Below are 24,499 nucleotides of genomic sequence, written 5' to 3'. Positions count from 1 at the left end.
AGGGTGGGGGTTGTGTGTGGGGGGGGGGGGGGGGGGGTGAGTCTCTTGCTCCCGAGTGAATCTCATCGCGCCATTTTTCCCCGCGGCCGACGACGCGTCAGCCACTTTATTAATGATCATCTAACCGAAAAAGAAAAAAAAAATAAGCACGAACGACTTTGCGCCTTATTTTCGCACCCAGCCAGTGTCCTTTAATAGGGTCAAATCACCAGCGATCAATCACCTTCACCTGCTTACGAATTTACATAGTAAGTAAATAAGTAAATTCATTGAATTTTCGGATAGACAGATAAACACTTTTTAGGGTTTAACTTGCTTATTTGCCCAAATATTTGTATAAGATAAGTATGAAAAATTTTCCTTCAATTATGTATACTGTTGAAAAGAAATCAGTGTGGAGTGGCTTTAATTTTCTCACGGCTTATTCTGTCGTAAGTAAATTATTCTCTCATTCATTGCGTAACCACTGTTTTAGAAATTACACTTCACCAGATATCTCTTAAATATTCTTCCACGGCTGAGTGTAAATGAAAAAAAAAAAATTTGATTTCGGTACAGCTGCTTGAGTGAACATGATAATTTAATCATCAATGTTAATTGTTGTTTTATTTTTTCTTAATTTACAAAATCCAACGATAGTTTTATTCTTAAAGGTGTTTTTATTCTAAGTTGTTTTCTAAAATGTAATTAATTATTTAATTATTAAATGAAAAATGGATATATGTCGTTATTGTTTAATAATTTTACACCTTTTTCAAATATCGACATCCTCATTATTCAAATTCAATCGTCATTATTATAAATTATAGAAAAATGTGGAAACTCGCATTTAGTTAAAAATGTTATATAATGCTTAAAACATAAAAAATTGTGTAATGGGTCAATAAGAATTCATAGTTGGATTAAATTATTTCATAAAACTTGTCGATTTTTTTAGTATAATTTTGCCAACATTTTATAATGTTAATATTTCTATATTAAAGCTAATTAGGTTATCATTGTTGAATTGATTATTTAATAAACGAACTTTTATATTAATTATATGTGATGTACTTGACAATTAGTACCCGCAAATTGTACAGTATCACAGCCACTTTTATTATACACGAGCCAACCATGAAATTTGGCATTTAATCAACTTTTGTATTTTAATAATATTTGAGCAATCTTTAAAACAACTTGTGAGAGTGTAAGTAAATTTTTGTGAAAAAAAAAGTAAGGGTCTACCATCATTTTATAATCAATAGATTAATGGTGCCGTGAGCGGATATAATAAAGACTTCTTTGATGGCAAAAATGAAAATTCGTCGCTCCACTGATCTCTATTTCGAAGGACTTTTAAAATATAGAACAGACTCCAGTGGAGAATGGAGTATTTTATTTTATTATTTTATTTTATTCTATTTATTTATTTATTTTTTTTGAAAAATACTCATAGTCGCGTTATGCAAAACATTTGAGAAGATGATATTTCAAGCTTTAAAATCGTTTTCGCGACGTCTACGAGGAACTTTTTATCGCTTAAGCTAGGCAATTCAAAAGCGTTTTCCAAAAGCATCCTATTTACTTTACCTTTTGACTGCTATTCCCTGATAAAAGGTATGCGTTATGAATACTGATAATTATTCGAAGCATTCGCATAAAGTAATATCCCTTTTTTTCTTTTCATAACAAGTGACGATTCAAGAAGTACTTGAATAGTACTTTGGTACACGACAGCTGCGTACCGATGGTATCTCGCAATTTGCATTGTTAAGGCCTATGGGAATGGACGGCCACTCGTTCTGCCTAACGAATGGCAACCATTGTTTAATTCAAAGGGACGAGAAAGTCGTCGTTGTCTTATTACACCGATTGCCGTTAATTTCTTGGAGGGACGAGGTTTTATTTGATTTTATAGACCTGGCTTGATCAGCTGCTCGTTTATTTTGACATTTTGATTCTTAATGTTTATTGGAAGTGCGCTTTTCGCCGATGTTGGCAACTGCCTATAGAATGCTAACGAACTTTCTTTGCATTTTTATTTTACGTTTAGTACTTAAACTTAATATGTGTTCAATTATGAAATGCATTATTTTATTACATTGATGATATGATGAGAATTGTGGCAAAATAGCGAATCGAAGTATCTTCAACAAAACAATATTCAATCACATTAAATATTAAAGGCTGTATTATATAATATTGCATTATCATTTCATTTATCAAATAAATTAGATACTCGTAATTGGTTTCGAAAACATTACATATGACATTATAGTAATTCTTAAACTTGCATTGTAGTCATATAAAATTTTGGTAGATGATAACCTAATAGTATGATATGCCAAATTAATTGTAAAATACAATAAGATAGTTCAATGTATATATTATCTGAGAAGATTTTGAGCATAAAATGTTAAATAGTTAATTATTCGAATTAACAATAATTTTCTAATAAGACTTATAATGGCGCTATTTTGCATTTAGAGTAGAAAAAATAATTACGAAATTCCAAAGAGTTTTCAACACTAGGATATATTTTAAAAATTATTTATGCAAACTTGAATTAAGTTTATCATTACAATTGTGCATATTTACCATCAGTGGATTTCAAAATTATGCATCACATTGAAGTTTCAGCACAGCGAAGAGCAAAAATATTTTGAAAATTCATCTTTTTTGAAAAGAAATGTGCCGGTAAGAAATATGTACTTGAAAAGACCATGATATTATTATTATGCATATTCCCGTTAGCTTATAATTCTCGCTGAAAAGTAGCAGTTCACCGTAGTAGTGATATCGAACGTTAGCATTCTGTCTTCGATCAAAACTTCTTAATTGATACGTAACTTTTTAATTTTCTTCCGTATAATAATAAAACTTATTCTAGTGAGAAAAAAAAAAGAAAAAAATAGAAAAGAAAAATGAACGAATTCTTACGTAATCCACTTAGTGAATGTATCATAATTTTTGTTTCTTTTTTTTTATTTTTTTAGAAAATAAAATGTGCCAAAACATTCGCCCGAGCGTCTACGAACGCTCGAGGTCTTAGGATACGGCAGCCTCGCGCGATGAATCTCAAACGGCAATCCCAGAGCTTTCGCAACTTCATAACAAGTAAATAGAATTAGCGCAAAGTGGCACAGCCTTCACTTTAAGGAGGCCAGTAAAAACAATAAACCTTGTCCATTAGCTGGCGCACGATGCCGTTCCATTCGCCAGTCTCGTAGTCGTAGACTCCGTACTTGCCGTCGGGCACGAGCTCGATCCTGTACGCGAAGCCGACCATGTGAGCGATCTCCTTGAGCAGGTCGATGCAGAAGCCCTCGTAGCGCTCGTTCCCACTGAAGTTACCACGGCTGCGCAGCATCACGTACGGCTGCTCCTGGGGCACACAAGCACAGATTTTTTTTACCTTTCTATCTCATAAGACACGATGGTTAATCACTGTAAGCTCCACTACTCGAGGCCACTCGCTAAGGCAAACGCCGTGAATTATCCCCGATGCACTTTGCATCGATATATTATCATTATAATTGCTTCGCGACATGTAATAACGCAGAAAATAGTGCCGGGCCTAATATTCGTACGGTTGCTTGTCTATCTGCGATACTTTGCATTTCATCCATTAATTCATCATCAGCATCGGTATCGCAGGATCGTTTTTAAATCATTAGTTTATTCAAGAATCATAATTGGGCATTCCCTTGCACAATTCCCTTTATCTTTGCATAATTTAGTCAGCTCAGACAATTTTAGGGAGGATAGAGCGAAGAAGACCGATCATTGGTACCTTAATTCTTACAAACGCTCTATTTAGCCTGTGCATACGTAATTGCTGAAAAATTGCTGATTATAGAATTCGCGTATTAAAGCGGGACGTTCCAAAACTTCCGGTCATTCCAGTACTTATCGCGCGTATTTAGATCCAGAGAACCCAGAGGGTATTAGTCGGTATTTACATCGACATCTTGCGCCACTGGATCCCATGGGTACCGATTCCTTGTAAAGTTTCTGGTGCCTCACCGATACTACACGCGGTTCTTAGGCGTCGATAAGCGTTGGTGTCGTGTCACGTGACGAGTAACGCGTGTAGTCCCGTTGCATTCGAGTTAATTAGCGGAGAATTTCGGGACTCAGCTCTTATTTGACAAAAAGGATTAAGGTATGGTTCCTACTATGGGGAAGGAGGGAGTAATGATTACAAGCCGATGAAAAGTTAAGGTGGCTAAATTTGATTTTAATTTCCATTGACTATGGAGTCCATAATCACTATAAGCCTCGGTTTATGGAAACTCATTGGCTTATTTTGTTATTAATGACTTAATGACTTCTGTCGGAGCTGTGATCACGGATGAAAATTCCTATTGCATTAATTAACCGAATTTATTTGAAACTGCGACTGAATATTGTGGAATATGTAAAGAATTCATTATTTATATAAATATTAAATTTTCATGCAGATTTCTTAATTTGGTTTTTTCCTATTTTACAAAAGTTCAGTATTTGTGGTAAATACAATTTTTTTTTAATAATATCCTTTAAATCTCGAAAGTTTTGTACATAAGTAAAGGCAATGTTTCATTAATATCGTGAAAATTTCCACGACATACAGACAATAATTTGGCAAATATTAAAATCATCGATTATATTAAAGAATGTCATTTGCGATTTTCATTTTCAATAATTTCAATCAATTCATATAAATTTTCATAAATTTTAATAAAATAAATGTGCACAGTGATTTTTTATGTTAAAATGAAATCAGATCAATTTTCCTTAATTAGGTTCTAAATTAATATGTAGCAACAGTTACTATCGGTTGAAGACTCGACGAATTCATTTTACAAACTCTTAACTTTATTTATCTATTTACCTTGCTAAGCAATTAAATGTATTTTAATTAACTTTTCAAATTTTCACCTTTAATTAAATACGAGCTAATAAAAATAACAAAATTAATACTACGAATGTATTATATAATGAAATACAAATAATCATCCTGCTTTAGAGCTTTTACATATTTTATATTCGTGATTTGTTCATTTTTTTCTTCCGTTTGCTTATAAAGTCTGTTTTATGGTAAGAAAACAATAAGCAATATGAAACATTGACGCAATTATGTCTATGGCATTAAATGTGTTTACTTTATAGGATTGAATAAAAGTCAGTCATATGTGAAGTAGAGAAATGAATTAAAATATCTTTTGTAAATAGAAAAGAAATAATCGATACCTCCTTTAATCAAAAGTGTACAAAATAATACGAAATAAATCCAGCGAACCAAATGTCATGCATGTCACGTGAGCTCTTGGATCATGTCGTTCCACTCTCCAGTTAGCGATACGAGTGCCAGCTGGTAAGAAAATATTCCCCTGCGATCATCTCGGCCAAGTGCACGTAAAAACCATGAAAGTATAAATTTCCCGTATGGTTTTTGCTGTGTTGTATCGTCACGTATCAAGCTTTCTACATTATATACGTAAGCTGCACCCGTTACGAGACGTAATTCGTGCAAGGAAGATCGAAGAGAATGCGAAGGCGATGAGACAGAAAGTGTGAGAGGTAACGAAAGAGAGAGAGAGAGAGAGAGAGAGAGAGATACAAGAAGAAGACGAAGAAGAAGAAGAAGAAGAAGAAGAAGAAGAAGAAGAGGAGGAGGAGGAGGAGGAGGAGGAGGAGGAGGAAAGAGTAAAGAGAATAAACATGTACCAGACAACCAGAGATAAGGATATTTTAAGCATAAAGCGTGACTGAAATAAATGTAATTTCTTGAAAGTTTAGCTCGTTTTTAAAGATTTATATTCTAAAAACAAGCTGAATGTTTTCCTGTTAATCGCGAAGAAAACTGTAGTTAATATTGTTACTTACTAAACTCCTTTTCAGCGTTTCTTTTCATTTTCTTTACTATGACTATATTAAGTCATAGTTAATTTACAAATTATAAAAATATCCATTTACATTTTATCAATTGAGATACAGTTTATTATAAATTGATTAAGTTTCATGTTTGTCCATTGCATTTTTATGTCTTTAAAAGATATCTCGTTTAATGGAATTCACAAAGTACCTGCATGAACATCTAGTTTAAAAGACGTAAATTAATATTATTTTAAAGCTTTCAATAATTTCATTTATTGTATAGGTTTCTGATAATATGTGACAGAATTTCTAAATTTACACTTTCAAGCATATGATTATAATATTCAATAGTTCTTTGAATGTACAAAATTTTTAATTTCTAATAGTAATTTACTTAAAAGGAGTTGCATTTTCATGTAACTGTACTTCGTGAGAAATGATAAACAGGCTTTTACATGATTAAAAAAAATTTACGAAAAATATCAGCGTATTTAACAGACAATATTGTTTATTGAAAAACATGAAGATTTATTTAGATTTAAATTCAATTTTACATCTAAATTCAATAATAACATTACTTGTTATGTTTATTAGAATAAAGTTTCATATAAGTCTATAATGTTAGATTTGTCTTATTATTATTAATAAATATGAATCAACTATTGTAATTAATTAATATTAAGGATAATATATATATATATATATATATATATATATATATATAATTTTGTATGATATTTCGCGTAGCCAATAACAATGTGATGGATTAAAAATGGAAATTAAATTATTTTCTCTAAAGGTCTATTGTGAAAGCAAATGAGTCTAAACGATAAACTAGTATTCTTTATTAAACATCCGTTTTTGCAAAAAATAAATATAAAAATAATTAATAAATATTACAATTGCATTTTAAATGCAACTTAAACGTTGTACAAATAGTTCAGTGTATTTAAATATAATTATATATTTACATATGCATGTATTATGTTCTTTTGTTCAATAAGCTATCGAGATCATGTCAAACATAATATTAAATGGGAATAGTAAATTCAGGAAAATTAATGATTCAAAATGTAATAGAAGGTTTGTATCTCAATCAATTGCATATGCAATATTTCGTATGTAAATTTATGGATTAAAATTCCGTAGGACGACATTGCGTTTATTCACAATTAATCAAAACGCGAATGAGTAGGCGCTTCGAAGTATAATATGGATCTATGTCAAAGAAATAGACGTAAATATATAATACCTTATGAAAAACGAATTTATAGTCATCATTTAAAAAAAATGGCAATAAAAGTTGTGGATTTATTGTCAACGAATATACATCAAAGGGAGTGTAAATAATTCTATTGGCAAAAAAAAAAAAAAAAAAAAAAAAAAAAAAAAAAAAAAAATAAATAAATAAATAAAAAACAACAAAAAACATATAGAATTTTTTAGTGTATATATCTAGTAATTTGACGGTAATATTTTAATGAATTGTAAAATAATTATTAAAGATCGTTGTACCTTTTAAAAGGACAGTTACAAAACTGAAATAAATGAAAAATAAATAACCTTCACTTACTAATGCAATGTTTTCGTTTATAAAATTAAAAGTCGTTGAAACTATTGTACAAAATCGTTTATTGCCTTATTATTCAAAGACAGTATTTTAAAATTATTTCTGCATTTTTTTTTAAATATGAAAAATTATTTAAGAGAGAACTGTATATATTTTTTTTAATTTATGCATAATTTTTTTAATATATTTAAATTGCTTGTTTTTAATTTGTAATTTATATATTTTCAGATTTGTATTTTTATACTTCAGATTACTTCGAGGTAAAAGAATAACTTTAACTTACGAATTTTATCCCAAGACGGCAAAACCACATTTGCTATTGTTGCGTTTTTGGAATATAAATATAAAATCTTTGTTGAAGGAATTTTATAAGAAGTTTAATATTGATTTAATATTGTCATTTTATATATGAAAATCCATGAAAATCCATTTGAACTATTAAAAGAAAAGAAAAAAAAAGTTAGACAAATAAAGTATTGCTTGAAATTTTAGCAGCTTTTATAAATTTCACTACACAATATTAGATTTTTTTTACGCATAGATGATTCAGCCTCTGCATTCATAACTCATGGACCACACACGCATCGAATTTTCGTAGATTTTCGGATATGGTTATTAATTTACCAAAATAGTAATTACGATGAGGGTGACATTAGTCGATCCAGTTTCAAAAAAGGCCGTTGTATCCGTGACATTGATACCAACACCTGGTTTCCATTCTCCTACCTATAATTAAAAAACAAAAAAAAATAAATAAAGTAAAAGTAATGCAATTATACATAAGACAGAGTTGGGAAATTTAAAGGATGGATTATTAAATAATATGATAAGTGAAATGAAGTTCCTGAAAATGGAAAGGCATTTCTCACCTTCACTAAAGAATGTTGCTTGAGTTTAAGTAAATCCAGTTTGAATTGTATTCTTCGACCCTCCTTGAATTCTACAGGCCCAGAAATTCCTTTCATCTCCACCTGATAAATGAAATATTAGAATAAAATGTATATGAAATTTTTTTGCAAAATAATTTCACTCGTTATATTTCGTACAATTTTCTCTTTATTCAAAAATAAAAAATTATTAGGCATTTTGTTATATAAAATAAAGTCTCGCCGAGGAGAAGATTATGTGAAAAAAATTTACTTATTATTTACGCACAGTTCGAATTAGAATAATATAGAATTTCAAAAGCATATTTCAACAAATTATGGGATTTTTGTATCGGAGCAAATATCATTATTTGGTGATTCGGTTAAAAATGCCGAACAGCTGTTTAATCTTGGAAAATATAGAGCATCTCTCGTTCGTGTTCGATAAACATTCAGGGGAGCTACAGCGGGAGAAGAAAGAGAGAGAGAGATTTACGTCGCGCTTACATTATCATCAAAGCTCGCACGCTGTCGGCCCAGTATAAGGTTGTAATTAAGGTGCAAACTGAAGCGCGTGTCCTGACTGTTGATATGCCGGTATCAACTTCAGTAGGAAGGGAAAAGCTGGAAAAAGCTGAGTCTTCAAGTTGACCGATGCGTCAAGAAAGTCAAAAGCTTCGCGAGTTCTACACGGCAATGGCCTTTTTGCGTGTGAATATTCCGCGAAAGTTCATTACACACAAGTGTAATTTAAATTTCTTACTATGCGTTAAAGGTTTTTTTTTCTGTCTTAACAACAAAAAACTGCTTCGTGAAGTTTCTTTATATTTGTGTACTTTTTCATCCGAGTTATTTAAGCTTCTTTCGCTCCATTTTTTACCTTTGGGAATACTTGAATCTCTTCATCAGGATTATAGAATTTAAGCTTAGCCTTAATAATCTTTAACTCCGTCCTTCCAAATTTAATCCAAAATATAATTTCGCACCTATTGGATTTATCACACACATACGTACGAACTTCCGCATATTACGAAGTTCTCATCAAATGAGTAACGTCTTTAAATTGAATATTACACACACATGCGCGCGCACACACACAGAGGGAATAATTTTTAATAATATGAATTTCAGTCACAATAATCAATTGAATTATTTTGCTGTGAAAGAAATCAGTTGTTTGCGATATTACACGAGCTGTCGAATAACCAATAGTTACGTAAAATGCAACAAAGATGGAAATTATTAACAGTCAATCAATGTTAATTTTTGATTATCTGTATGATTTATTATTAATGTCAAATATTGTAATAATCGTAAGCTTATTGTGGAAACATTCACTCTTCTAAAAGTTGGAGATTCGCAAGTGTGATAAAGTGGGTAGTGTCCGATTACCCCAAATACGGTTTATCATGAGACGAGTATACTGAGGTTGCATCTATCTTTCTTTAGGACGGTTGTCGTGCAGTTAAAGCGAATCCCCGATGTATGGCTAAATTGATCGGATCTCTTCGGCGGCGGAGTTTGATATTTTAACGTTTCTAAACCCGATTTTAATTATCCTAATAAAAAATACAATAACCAAGCCTTTTCGTTTTATAATAAACGTGTAATTATTAAGTTGGCTAATACACGATCATCTATCCAGTATTTTGAATTAGATTGGCCAAGTTGTTTTAGTTCGATACAACAATCATCGACTGCTTTATGATAATTATTCTCTAATTAGCAATTTTTTAACGAGGAAAATGAATTCGGTAGAAAATTGTAGTATTTTCCATAGATTAAGCTTAATTTCCATTATGATCGAAAATTGTAATAAACATAGCATTCATCATTTATGCTTCGACTCATCTCACGTCATTAAACATGTCTTCCTGTTCTTGATTTGCGACAATTTATGCGACTGAACGTTCGAGTAGTCCAAATTTACAATGGCTAACTAAGGCTAGCAAAAAGCATGAAAACAATGGCGAATGATCGAACATTTCACAAAATACTTCGAAAGCATTCCCCCCCCCCTCTCTCTCTCTCTCAAAAACGTTTCAATAAGCTCATCGATGCATTCAGAATACAAGCATTATTTTCAACACCAGAGGATTTAAAGCTCGTTGATTTGCAACGTGCGCCCGTAGGTTTTAATTGATAATTCCGGCAATAGCGACACGACAATTTCAGTACGTAAAAATCGATTCGCTCAGTCGCTCGAACTGCTTGTAATGCATACTTCGCGTTTGTTATTTCAATTTTGGGAATAATGAATTCAAAGCCCCCCACAGAGTCGCACCTGCGCTTTCATCTTGCCTCGATAATACATACCCGCTTGTTCCATAACGTGCCTGTGTGTACGTGTGCGCATGCGTGTCGTAAAACACGCGACTTGAACGATCAAGGGTAACTTGTCAATTGAATAAAATAAAATTTTCAAAGTTCAATTAAACTGCGTTTGTTGCCTTTTGTAAAGACTTCGCTTCACTGTCCCTGTCTCCCTCACTCCCCCACCCGGCACCGTCTATCTATCCATCCATATATCTATCTATCGATCTATTGATCTATTTATCTATCGATCTTACAGCACTCTCCATTCCCAGTATCGCGCGGTAATTCAACCGTCAAGATAATACTTTTCTCCTTTTGTTAACTTTAGTGTCGTTAATTGAAACTTAACTGTTAATTTTCGCTGGAATTCGTTCTTTTGACGTCGAATCCTATTGCTAATTTGGCTATTTTTAACTACTGTTTATTGCACGCGTTTTAAATAAATGCACGATTGTCGTATTATTCATAAAATATTTGAAAGCGAAGAATAATAGTTTTCAATTGTGAAGGGAATGTAGAAAGCCACACACCGTACATCTTATTTAAAAATATTAAGATTGGTTATGCAGGTTTGTCGACACAATAGTTCGTTAAATGAATAGAAGCTTGAAAAGTATCTGGTAGCTCTTAAAAGATTTATGAGTTGTATGACATTTTGTCAGCTCTTGATACAACTAACAAAGTTTTTCTCGAAAAGCACGTGTTGGCCATTCGACTCACATTCGCCTTTCGTATCGAGTAGCAGACCCATATTCACATTCAGATCCGCCATAACGAGATTGCAAGGAAACCAGGCTATGGGCCGACCTAACGCCTTATGAATCGTAGAGTTGAAGTTTTTCTCTCTATTGGACAAGTAGTCACGTCATGCCCATCATGTGCTCGGTTCTTCCTTTATTCGTCGGCTGGAATTCCAGTATTTTATACTAGAGAGAGAGAGAGAGAGAGAGAGAGAGAGAGAGAGAGAGAGAGAGCCCGAGACTCAGCGCGGCGCCCATCCAAATTGAAACTCGGATTACAACTAAAGTCGTAAATTGTAGGTCCGGTCTCCGCCGGGAACTTGTTTGCCGCGGAAGGGCGCGACAGTCTCTTTTACGTGATACGCATAAAGTCGCGCACCGAGCCCTCAGCCGATTAATGTGCAACTTTGGTGAGCTTAATTAGTCCTGCGGACCACTGGCTGATGGCCAGAGCGACGATTGTCCCGCGGGGTCCAGACCATCTCAAAGCTCTTTGGAAACGATCGATGAAGCTCGTTCCTCCTTATTAAAGACTATTTCCGTTTAATGAGCGAATGTAATTACAGCCATTGGCTTGAGAAACTTGGCGACTCCCTCTTTCTCAGCTTTAATTGATTTTTTTTCTCATCTTTTGCGGTATTATTTAGGGCATTTTAGTATATGTAGGATTTCGACGAAAAGTGCTGCATTAATCGATTCGCCAACGATATATCAATTATATATCAATTCGTACCGAATCGATTATTAAGGCAAATATTAGCATACTTCGTGCGTATACATAAAAGCGCTATATTAAAAAGCCGGGAGGTACTAATGAGTTGAAAAGTTGTACAAGTGACGCGCACGCGCCCACGAATTTCACCAATTTCATCCGATTCAATTGAAACTTTGTGCATTTCTTTTAAGAATTAAGCGACAAACTTCAGAACTACAATGCGGACTTGTAAAATTAACCCGTCTCCTTGTAGTTTAGCGCAGCTTACGGCGCCCTGCGCTCCTTTAATTTATTATTCTTAATTTAACTCGACGATCCACGATATTATGAAATAGTATAGGTACTTTTCTCTCTCTCTCTCTCTCTCTCTCTCTCTCTCTCTCTATATCTCTATCTCTTGCTTTAATTTTTCTCTATTTAAGAGGAGAAAATGCTTAATAATTTTCATGCATGTTGGTGATCGACTGCGCGACTAAATCCATGGACCATTGTTTTCGTGTGAAACACGAAAGTTCGCTCGGGCTTATAGAAGGATTCTATTTTCTGATCGTCGACAACACGGTCGAAACTTTTCCAAGGATCAACGGATCAGAAGGAAAGGAAGAGCAAAAAAAGAAGAAGAAGAAGAAAAAGAAGAGCAAAAAAAAAAAGAAAAATAATCTAGACAAGCAGAAGAGAAATTTCCAGTTCCTCCTTTATAATGTTCGTGCGAGTTATAATAAGTCGTTGCCTGCTGTGAAACAGCCGTGACTCTTCCAGGGCAATTATTTCTTGTTTGGCTCGGCTAAACCACTTGCCTGCTCTCGGGATGATCAATTCGTTGCGAGCCATGGATTTAGTAGATCCATTGAAAGGTCCATCAGAGAATATTAATTAAGCCACTTGTGCGTCGAGTGTTATCCGGAGAGTGCGAATGTACATTCAAAGATTGTAAGTAGCTACGAGCTTATTGAGAGATGAACGTTCATTAAAATAAATTTGTTGATTACACATAACTATACACATACAATACTAAGTGATTGTAAACAAAAGTAGCTAACGTTGTTGAGCTAATCGATTGTTTTGCCGTTCTTAAGAAATTCATTTATTTCTTTCGATTATTGATATCATTTTCGCAATTATAGACAATAATTACTATACACGTGCACATCATAATATACATAAAAATTGATGTAAACATATTTATATGTTTTACTGTATTGCATAAAGTAAAAGCCGCGAAATGAGTAATTTTAATATTTAAAGCTTATTTGGATGAAGTTAATCATTATTAGTAAATTTATATCCGGCTTTACAAGAACGTATAGCATATAAGTTGGAGGAGGTGAAGTAGTGTCCCATCTGCATTAAAGAGCCTTGCAATATTCCTCTTTATAGGGTATATAAGGTAAGGACTTTATCACGCTGAGTGCAAAGTATTTCAAGAGTTTTCACCTTAGTATGAAAAAGAACAAAAATTATTATACACTTAGATGGTCCTCGTCGATAAACGCAGGAATGGTTTTAAATAAATTAATGTTTGTAAGCGATCTGTCGAAGGAGAGGAATTCGAAGGAGTTCGTATAAACGAAGTTCCCCACTACCTCATTTATTTATTGATAATTTAAGAGTTCATATAAATATCAAAATTGAAAAATCCTTCACAGGATAATGGGGAAAGTAATGGTCATATTTAGAACAATGATCCTAATAATCGCTAAAGTTATATGCTCTTAGGAAAAAGCGGAAATAAGAGAATCATAGTAATCAAATTTCGGTATTTATCGTATCATAGGTATCAATCTTATAAGAAACATAATTAGACAAGATATTTGTGACTGTGATAAAATCTAAAATTAAAATTGAAAAGACTTTACAATTTATACATTAATAAAATTTGACGATGATCTTATTTTATTTTATTTTTACATTTTTACATAATAACAAACATAATCGAAATTAATTTTTTGATTCTATAATTATAAGTACTAAATGACATATTCGAAAATTTTGTTTAAAAAAAAAAGAAAGAAAAACTGTTAATAATCTTTCAAATATAGTATTTACCTTTGGCACATATAAAATAAAGCATCAAATATACATAAATTCTTAGTTATTAATAAGTGTAAATAAAAAGTGTGATAAGGCATTGATTAGACATTAACCTACGGTACTATATAAATACGATGAAATAATTAAGTTTTTGAACATTTTATCTCAATTAATTTTTTATTATCTAATTAAACTTATTAAAATGTTTAAAACTGATGATTTTCAATGATTATACTTTATTGACTGTCATTTGCTGTTTCTACTTAGGCAACAGTATTCAATGTGTAGGTGTCTTGATGTATATACAGCGCGGTTTACCGTACTCTCATCAACGTTCTTTAGGAACTTACAGCTTAATCTGGTTAAGATTATAAGTTTTCCTTTATACGAGTTTATCAAACCTCGTGGCTCTTATTACACTAGTACAGACAATCTTGGTTAAATTAAAAATTTGCAAAATAATTACGGTTTGTCATCGCATAATGCTTAAAAAATTTATCTACTAGGTGTTCTCATTAAAATTCAGGGCTTATATCGAAGTGAATTGAAATTGTTTAACTTTTTTTTATAAGTATGTCTACTTAATAAATTTACAGTTGATTGGGTATGATTAAAAAATGTTATCCTTTATAAAATTATATTATCAAAGACTATTATAAATAATTATATTTAAAGATATTTGTAAGTGCATTTAATTTTCTTTTACGTATTTTATGAGCGAGAATATTATTTTATGCTTGACTATTTGCATTCCGTTTACTTGAATTTAATGAAACTATTAAATGTAGTTAAAAGAATGTAATTTCAAAAATATCATCTAAATTACATTATATTTAATGATTATTGTATTATGACTTTTATACAAATAGATCAATGATGTGTATATCATTTAATACAATAACCTTAATATTTATAATACTTATACTAATTGTAAAGTGAATACAATCACAAATAAGTCGTTAAACATATTTTCTAATAACTAGCGTTATTAAAATAGGTATTTGTTTAAAAAGTATGTAAATTTTATAATTTAATATGAAATTTTAGTGCAGCTTACAGTAAGGTTGACAATTTCTTTTTTTTCATACGTAAAAAGGCTCTTTCGTATAATTATTTGAAAAATCTGGACATTAAATTTCTAAATAGACAATTTTTCTGTAATGTGGCTATTGGATAGAAAAGAAATCAAGTATAAATAATGAAATTTCTCATTTTTCATTCAAATAGATATTCACACAGTCTTACCAAGGTACATCAAAGGAAAGCCGTGGATAATCGATATGAGAAAATGTAAAATAAAATAAATGTAAAATGAAAATCTCTCAATAGCATATGGCAATATATTCATCTAGATATTTTATAAAAGTATATTTCGCTTGGCCGATCTGTGCAATTCCCGTCTTTCCCGTCACTCCCGTCGAGAATATTAAAAGCTCTACACGCGCAAATCCAGGTAACTAAAGAGCTTCTTCACCGTCTCCTGCAACGTGACGTGGAAGGAGCTTAAGGAGATAGAGATAAAGTCGTGCTTGCTAGGAAAATAATGTAAGCCGAGTTAAGAATAAGAGATCGGCTCGTCTAGTCCACGACGAATGCAGATTCTCCTAGGCTTATTCGTGGCCTTTTCCCTTTAAATTTTTAAGGAAGTGATGTGCCGGGGACTCTTACGGTACGGCTAGAATGTTTCAGCCCCCGTTCACACGATCACATTTTCACGGTGACATCCCGAGGACAAGTGCGTCTCCATTTGCTTTCACTACCTCGAACATTTCGCTCTATAAATAACGTGAAACTACTCGAATAAATTTATTGTCGCAATTGCCTCGATCATATTTAAGTGTACGGGATTACGAAGCTCCAAGCCTCGATATACGGTCGTTATGTTTTCATTGGGAAAAGCCGCATATTGAAATAGATAGAGGGACAATTAAAGTTTTTATTTGCGATACTCGATATTTAGCTTGATAATGATAATGACGTTGTTTTCTCGTTATAAGCGAGCTTGTAAGCCTAATTAACGACCGGTGAATAGGGTATAAATTCAAAATAAGCGCAAACAATCAGCATTATTGCACGCCGTTTTTATAATGGCAAACAAATAATTTATGTATATAATGAATATTCATGTAGACATTATTTACCGTGTTAATATTTATAATTAATTCATTAAACACTAAGTATAAGTGAGTGAGTTTTCCAACGTATGCTCCGATCGGTACAAAGCATGATTTATCTTTTATATGCAAAATCTTATAGCCAGGATGTAAATACTGTTGATAAAACAGGAAATAATATAAATTCGTGTATAAATAGTATTTCATGCATTTGACATGGAATTTTTTAAAAGATTGTTACATGCGTAGGTTTCATTACGATTTTGATTCTTATGATTCACATGTATAATACTCACAAGTGATAATTTAATTCAGGACGACGTTAGCATATAGATATGTATTTTAAGAAAAGAGCGGGATCCTAATTAGCGTGTCATTACATCACATTATAAGACTGGATGGCCGTTGTAACAGGGGTAGAACAATTTTGTCAGACGTTCTTGCCAAATACCTTCTCCAATGTGCACCACCGTTGCACGTGATCTTATTAATTCACGTTTAATCGGTTTTACCATATTAATGCAAACGTTTAACCATTCAGATATCTTATCATTTGTGCAATATTCAGATTCAAGTAAGAAATGTACCACTATTAGTGTAATGTAATTCATTGAACTTGATATATACGATAAGCAGTGGTCTTAATCTAAATAACCGAATAATTTTAATTTAGCTATACTTTATATGAATAATTAATTAATTTTATTAGCGACCGTGATATTAATTATTATAATTTATGTAAGTGTAGACATTAAAATATAAATGTCTATTATATATTCTAAATTTCTATTTTCTAAACTGATAGAAAATTCGAATTTGTAAAATAATATAATTGAAAAAACTTCAGATCGAGCATATTTCTTTATATAACGATATATCAATGTTTTTTGCAGTTAATAGCTACCGATAAATCTTTTGTTCAGATTGTTAACCGAAAACTTTTATCATAAAAATTTTTTTTTGAAAAAGTTAAGTATGTAGTGGGCTTTTATTGAGACAGTGAGTGGTATTTATATGTATGCAGATCAAATCGGTCTGAATTTGACCCATACAATACTTTCGAAAGTGTGGATTGTAAGTTTCGAAACGTAAACCTGCGTGAAAAATAGTGTAAATAGAATAATGTGAAAAATAGAGTTTAAAAAAATCTAATAATTAGATATATACACAGTTTCGTTTAAATTCATAAATTTAATTTAAAAAACGATTAAAAATGTTGAAGAATAAATAAATTTTATTTTTCAATATAATCATCTTTTACAAGTAGAATAAATATTTATAGATGCCACGACAGTTGGAAAAAGCCCATTTTAATTACTCGGAATGTAATCGAATTGAAATAAAATAGGATTACTTGTAATCCAAAAAGTAAAATTTATTTAGTAAACTTGTATTAACTTTGTGAATTCAAAAATGTAGAAATTATTTTTCAAATGGACAAATTGAAAAATTCTGCATATAAAATGTTGTCATCGTATAATACACGAACGTTTTCAGTTTTTATCTGTACGCATGTGTAATTATATTTTAATGCATATGGAGCGCGTCTATTTATGTAGATGTATTTGGCTTGAAGTTAGTTAGTATTTTCAAGTATAATGTTTATATTACTTTTTGAAAGAAAATTAATGCCCACTCGTTTTCAAACTCAAATAATTTACAAGTTCATAATTTATTAGGAATGGCAAAAAGCTCTAATTAATTAATTATAATTTTTAATTTTTAGAGTTTATTAAATATAAATTACCATGTTCTTCTCATAAAATATTGTCGTTATTTTTCAAAAGTACTTGTATCATTATTTATTTAAGATGTAAAATAATGAATTATTAAGAAAATACTTAATAATATATTCATCGACGAATACTACAATAATAGAGATAAATAATAATTTACGGTTCTTTATTAGTCAATGAGAGTTAAATATATATATATATATATATATATATATATATATATTTATAGAACGATAGAAATAGTTTGTATAAGTCGATAAAAGTGAGTAAACGAGATTTTTCTGTACTTATAGGGAATATTAATATTTAATGTTTATTTAGTCCTGATGACAGAGCAATATGTGCTTGAAAATTTCTTGAAGTTGCTATCTCATGGATTTAATTATCAATGTGCTATTCAATAATCTCATGAAAAATCTATGATGATAATACAGATGGATAATAGACAGATGCTATTTTTCCGATATATTTCCTTTTATGGAAGAATAGTTCAAGAATCGATTAGAATGCTTTGTATGAAAAAATTTTAATTAACCGTAATGTCTTATTTAATATTATTATACCAAATTAGTGAGAGTTATTTTGAAATACTGAAAAAGTTTTATAAAGCGAATTAAATTGCGAAACCGAATATCGTATAGTCAAGGACAGTGATCTATTATCCCTGTTCAATAACCTTTGTAGTAATAGTCGATAAATCTTGCACGCAATGTCAATAAACTTTGTAGGAGAATAGGCAATTATTCTATTACTTATTTGAAATATAAATGGAAAAATATTTCGATATTTATTGTATATCATATAAAATTACAATGTGTTTATTCTCGTAAAATAATTTTAATTGTCAACCCACAGTATAATTTCTTTATTGCTTATCATTATTTGCTTGCTTTCAACTGCAAAATTTTTATTAATATTTTTTCTGGCACATATTCAATAATATTAATAATGCGTTGATTTATTTTAATTGTACTTTTATGAGAAACTTGGTCATATTGAAAAAATTTTCTTTTGACTACAATGAGAAAAAAAAAGCGAAGTATATTAATAGGCTTATCAAACTCATTCCAATATTGCTTTGACATATCAAAAAATTGAATGAAATAAAAATTATATTTAATATTAGTAATTTTGTATGGTAAATATATCCCACTCGAACAATTCTATTTAATAAATAATTTTCTAGAAAATGGTTGCACGTCCACTGTCTTTGTAATTCATATTTCTTTTTTACAGTGTAAAACCGATCTTCATATTCAGCCGGCAGCTACTTTTTGATCGTAAAAGTTCCGCTCCTTCTCTCTCTCTCTCTCTCTCTCTCTCTCTCTCTCTCAGCCGGTGACATTTTGCGCGACTTATGTGAATGCATTGCCACGATCCTGGATTCCGATCAAAAACGAACTGCGTGGAATTTCAATATTTTTTGTTTGCTGACGAATCGATTTCCCTATCTCTTTTTATGTTTTTTTTTTTACAAAAAAATTGCCACCTAAATGATACGCACATTGAGGGTGTATGACCTCGTAAATGGTAGCAGCTGCGGTAAAAGCCACCTGGACCGAAAAAAGTCCTAATCGGGATAAAGGCTCGTGTGAATTGTGGCGTGATCTCGTGTATCCTTATAATTCCGGAATATCCTGTGGTGCTGCACCAGAGGTTATGTCGGGACGGTTGGAGTGGTGAGGATGAGGACCTTGACATTCCCGCATAGCCAAGGAAACGCGAATACTCGCAAGTTGCTTATGGATGGCTTGGGGTTCGGTATTGGAATTCAGTTGCGCTGCCGTTAAATTAATGTCTCGAGTGCTGGGGCGTTCGCGCCGCGAAATTTTCGTCACTTTTTTTTCACAGGACGGAGCCGAGCGCCGTTCACGTCCACACACTTTAACGAACTACTAACTACCGAAGTTCCTGAATAGAGAATCGTCGAGTGTGAAATTTAGATAAATAGCGATTCGGTCGTATGCAGTAAGGGGACGTTTGTGAAAATATCCATGCCCGTTGGGAACGAGACCAAAATATAATTAGTCGAGCAGGCTGTAGAAATACAGTTATACAATTCTTATTCATTATTTATAATAAAAAAAATGTTTCGTAGAAGTTATTATCATATTTATTGAAAAATGCAGTTAGAGTTTATTCAGAATAACATCAATCACCGTTGAAACGCAAATTTGAGTTTTAGCAGGACACTAGTCAGCCCGATGAAATAATGTTTTCAAGCAGGAGTTATTTATTTATTTTTTTTATTTAAATAATGTAGTAAAATCAGCAAGTTTATTGTATTGGCTTATTTAACTAAACTGGATTTTCATATTTATATTATATATAATAATATAATAAAGTTAATGATTTTCAATAAAATTGTTCGCATAACAATATAACGTGCGTTATTTTGAAATTATTAATTAAAGCAATGAATTTAATTTCTTTGGCGCATGCCTTTACAATATTCAATGTGCATATTTATTTACACAAAATTTAATAAAACGCATTTGAATAACTGACAAATACCTCGTTAATGACTGTTAAACTGCGCGCTCGATAATCTTATAAAAGGACAACATTGTATTGTCGGGAAAGTCCCTTGTAATTAAAAAAATATTCATAATACGAATTAAAGCATAGATAATGTTCGTTAATACGAAACGCGACGATATGCGGACTGCATTCACATTAGAAAAATGTCTGGGGGAATGATCACCACGAGAAGCTCACGTAACTTTATTGCGATGCTTAATAGCTGACCGGCTCACGTCGAGCTTCAAAGCGCGTGTCGCATAATTTATCAATTGTATTCTCGAGCACTTTTTAATGAATATGTGTAGAATAAGTGAGCAGGACATTATCAGAATGACAATTTTTCTCGGAAGTGAAGATAACTGCGCGATAACGACAGATTAATTCTCGAGCTGGATAAAACGATTTTATAGCTCTTACTTGTAGCGTACAAGCGAGTCTATTTTCTCCTTTTGCCTTCGTCATCCGTTAAACATATAATCGGTGATTTGGATCTTATTATTATTTTTTTTTATGCTATTGATAAATGGACATTGTATTTCGAAATTATATTGATTATTTCGACTGACTCGAATGCTCTGCACATTGAACAGTTTCTAACGATAATGTTATGACGGTATGAGCAATAATTATTTCAGTAAGAATTTTTCAAAATAGAAGCTAATGAGGTTTACGAATCTTCTTTTTGAAATTATATTGTATTAGAACTAAATGTTTTGTACTGTGATTGGCAATATTTCGGTACTGAAAAATTTCATTTCAAATTTGAAGGAACTACATTTTTATCATTTAGTATATATAAAATTACATTTTATTTTGGTAAATATAATTTGCCTTTGATGTACAACAATTTCTACTTTATATCCTTATTTATGAGCGCTGGTTGCACTCTCATAAATTATTTGCTTCGCAATAAAATAATACGCACAACTTAGTGTTTAGTCTAGTACGAGTTATAAAACAAATATAATTTTCTCTGGATGCTTCTGATTCCTTTCTTGTAATTAGTTAAATGACAAGAGTACTATTTAAAAGTAATCCGTTTTAATTTTTATTTTTATTCCAATCTGCATTCTTATTAATGCTAATAGATATTAAATTATATATGCACTTAATATAATTAAAATTAATAATCACGTATATTATAATGTGTCTTATAAATATATTAATTTGTATTTCAATGTACAAAAAAATATATTTAAAAAAGGTACAAAAATATTTCTGTTTATTGAAATATTTATAAATAAATCTATCAGTGTTGAAAATTATTTTAAAAAATTGCAAACCTAATTTTCATTAAAGATATTTAGATTTTTATTATTAAGTTTATAAGTAGAAGAAAGTCGTAGGGATATACTCATTTTAATCTTTTAAACTTTCAGTTCTTCTACAATTTATAAGCGATTGTGATAATGAAACAATTTCAAACTTTAAGCAGAAAATTATTGTTTAATTAAAAATTAAAGAACTTTAATAAAACTAATGTAACTCAAACATTTTTTTCTTCTTTTTTTCTGCAAAATTAATTTCCAAATAAATGTAAAGTATACGAAATTACATTTATTTAACATAATGTTACTTTTATACTCGTATAATTTGCTCTATATACAATGCTTATAGCCCTATACTATATATAAAGTATATAAAAGTGAGATTTATTTTTAAAATTAAAATTTTAAAAAATCTATAACTCACGAAATAAGGTTAATGTACTTATAAATAATACGTTTATTCTAATTTGAATCGAGCCCGTAAAAATAAAAATTATTGTATGTATATAATAATATATATATATTAAAACATACAGAAATTTACAGTATGAAATATGTAGTTGTCTCATTTCTTCAATCACTCCCAAAGTTTGAATGAAGTTTGAGGTGTGCATTTGGACTAAATATATTTTGTAAAAAACTTTTTCCACCAGGCTCGTAGTATCGAAAATATGCTCTTCTGGAGAATTCCTCAAATTTTTAACTAAAAGCATAATTTTTAATATATTTTTTCTATTAAATAAATTTCAAAAAATACGTGTCTTTAATGTAACGTCTATAATTTAAGGATTATAGCAATATATGGAACTTATTCGTTGTAATGTAAATCGACAATATTAACTTAATTAAATCGCACAATATTTACATGTTGCCCTTTTTAACATTATATATAGCTTACTTGAGTTGTAAAAAAATTTGCAATGTAAATCAAAAAATACATATTTATTGCATAATAGTTACAATAAGCAATTTCAAATGTTCATTTGCGATTAAAAATTGATTAAAATTCCACAGTTTAAATGACTTTAAACGACGTCCGTTTCGTTTCCATTGCCTTTTATTACCGGCGAAACTTGGGATTGTTTTGATTTAACCATGCACACGTATCTGCAAAAACACCATTTTTTTTCATCCTTTTGCGTCTCAATATTCCCAAAGATACTTTACGTACCGGTGGACAAACGACAAAGTCGAGGATGGAGGAAGTGTTTTTGCACGCGACTACGCGAGGCGACCGCGTCTCAACGCCAAAGTCACGTACGCGTCGCGTCGTCGCGACAATTTGCAAAAACTGGACGTTTTGTAATAAATGTACTGATTCTTGGCCTTTTTTCTTTAATTCTCGTTTAGCAGGATAACTGTCCGCTTGAACTTTATTCAGATTCCATTTGCTTAATACTTGTAGCTCGTCAAAGAGCTTTAAGGACTACGAAATAATCGATAGATGAAGGAATAGGGAAATTTTGTTTTTCATTTATATTTATTCATTCATAAAAAAAAAATAAATAAAATATTTATACGTATTTCATCAATAATTCTTATAGTATATAAAATATGAAATAAAACTATGAAATAAATTAATGTTTGTTTGTCTGCTTTTTTTCGACGACCTGTGTCCATGTTAATGTTTCTATTTTTTTTTATTATATATATATTATAAATATATTATATTATATATATATATATATGTCAATATTAGATATTTTTTGGATTAAAATACTGAAAAATAACTTTGCTTGTTAAAATTGAAAGTTCACTATAAAAATGAAATAATGAAGTCTTATAGTTTTATCGAAATAGATACGTATAAAAATGTATTTTTCTGCTTTATTATACGACCAAAGATAGTTTTATATCGTTATAGGAAATATGAACTTTCTAATATAATCTGTATTTCATGTTTATTCAAATATAACTTTTGATAAAGCGTAAAATTACTTCAAAAGTTTTTAAAATTTATATCCGTACAATAAAGGAACCTATCAGATTAATAGATAATCTATATTTAATCTCGTTATGCGTACATAACGATAAAGGAAATGTATGATGTAATGCCATTATCATAAAGGGTAAATATTTTCGCGTCAAAAGCATCTACTATTAAATTAAAGAATTATGTAATTAAAATAATTTTGTTATTTTTGTGAGTTAAAAATTTACGTAATAGAACATCCAGATTTATTCATTAATTATGAATTTTTTGTAATATTTACAAACTATTGTGCTTATAGTTTTAAACACTTGTAAACTTATTATATTTAACATAATATTAGTATTGTACAATGTATCTGTGTCTATAATTTTGGAGGTTTTCCACATGTATTTATTATAGAATACAAGCGCATATCCCCATGTAGAACATGTGGAGTACTTTACTGTAAACGTTCTACATTAAATTCTATTTTAAATTGTCTTTGACAGAAGAGAGTATTTTATTATCAAATAAAAACGAAGCTAATTACATATAACATATAACTATAAATTTATAATATTATTCTATGTGGATAAATAATATAAATAATACAATTAGTTATTTATAAAAAATATGTAGCAATTCTGTTTTTGCATTTTTCATATTTATATATTTAAATTTTAAACTTCAAATAATTAAAGCAAACATGAGTGTCATAATAGATACAGAAAAAACATTATAAAATACTGAAATTATTTAAAAGAACACGCTGAATTATTACAAGATTATTAGCTATAAATTTTATACGGATAAGTAAAAGAAAGTTGTCAATTATTAAAAAATCTTTTAATTTAACAAACAAAA

At 30.5% G+C, this 24,499-nt stretch overlaps 1 protein-coding gene across 1 annotated transcript in view; it reads right to left on the bottom strand.

Annotated features, from left to right (window-relative positions):
- Positions 1-24,499, bottom strand: part of LOC105364013 (glutamate receptor ionotropic, kainate 2) — a 64,722-nt gene that overhangs the window by 6,506 nt on the left and 33,717 nt on the right. The window contains exons 7-9 of the mRNA XM_011501848.1: positions 8,284-8,385; positions 8,039-8,140; positions 3,164-3,367 (exon numbers count right to left, since the gene is read on the bottom strand). Of these exons, the coding sequence (XP_011500150.1) occupies positions 3,164-3,367; positions 8,039-8,140; positions 8,284-8,385 (408 nt within the window). The remainder of the gene's footprint in view (positions 1-3,163; positions 3,368-8,038; positions 8,141-8,283; positions 8,386-24,499) is intronic.

This window comes from Ceratosolen solmsi, unplaced genomic scaffold, assembly GCF_000503995.2.
Source record: "Ceratosolen solmsi marchali unplaced genomic scaffold, CerSol_1.0 scaffold23, whole genome shotgun sequence".
Lineage (NCBI taxonomy): Eukaryota > Metazoa > Arthropoda > Insecta > Hymenoptera > Agaonidae > Ceratosolen > Ceratosolen solmsi.
This window is presented reverse-complemented; position numbering and strand designations above follow the sequence as displayed.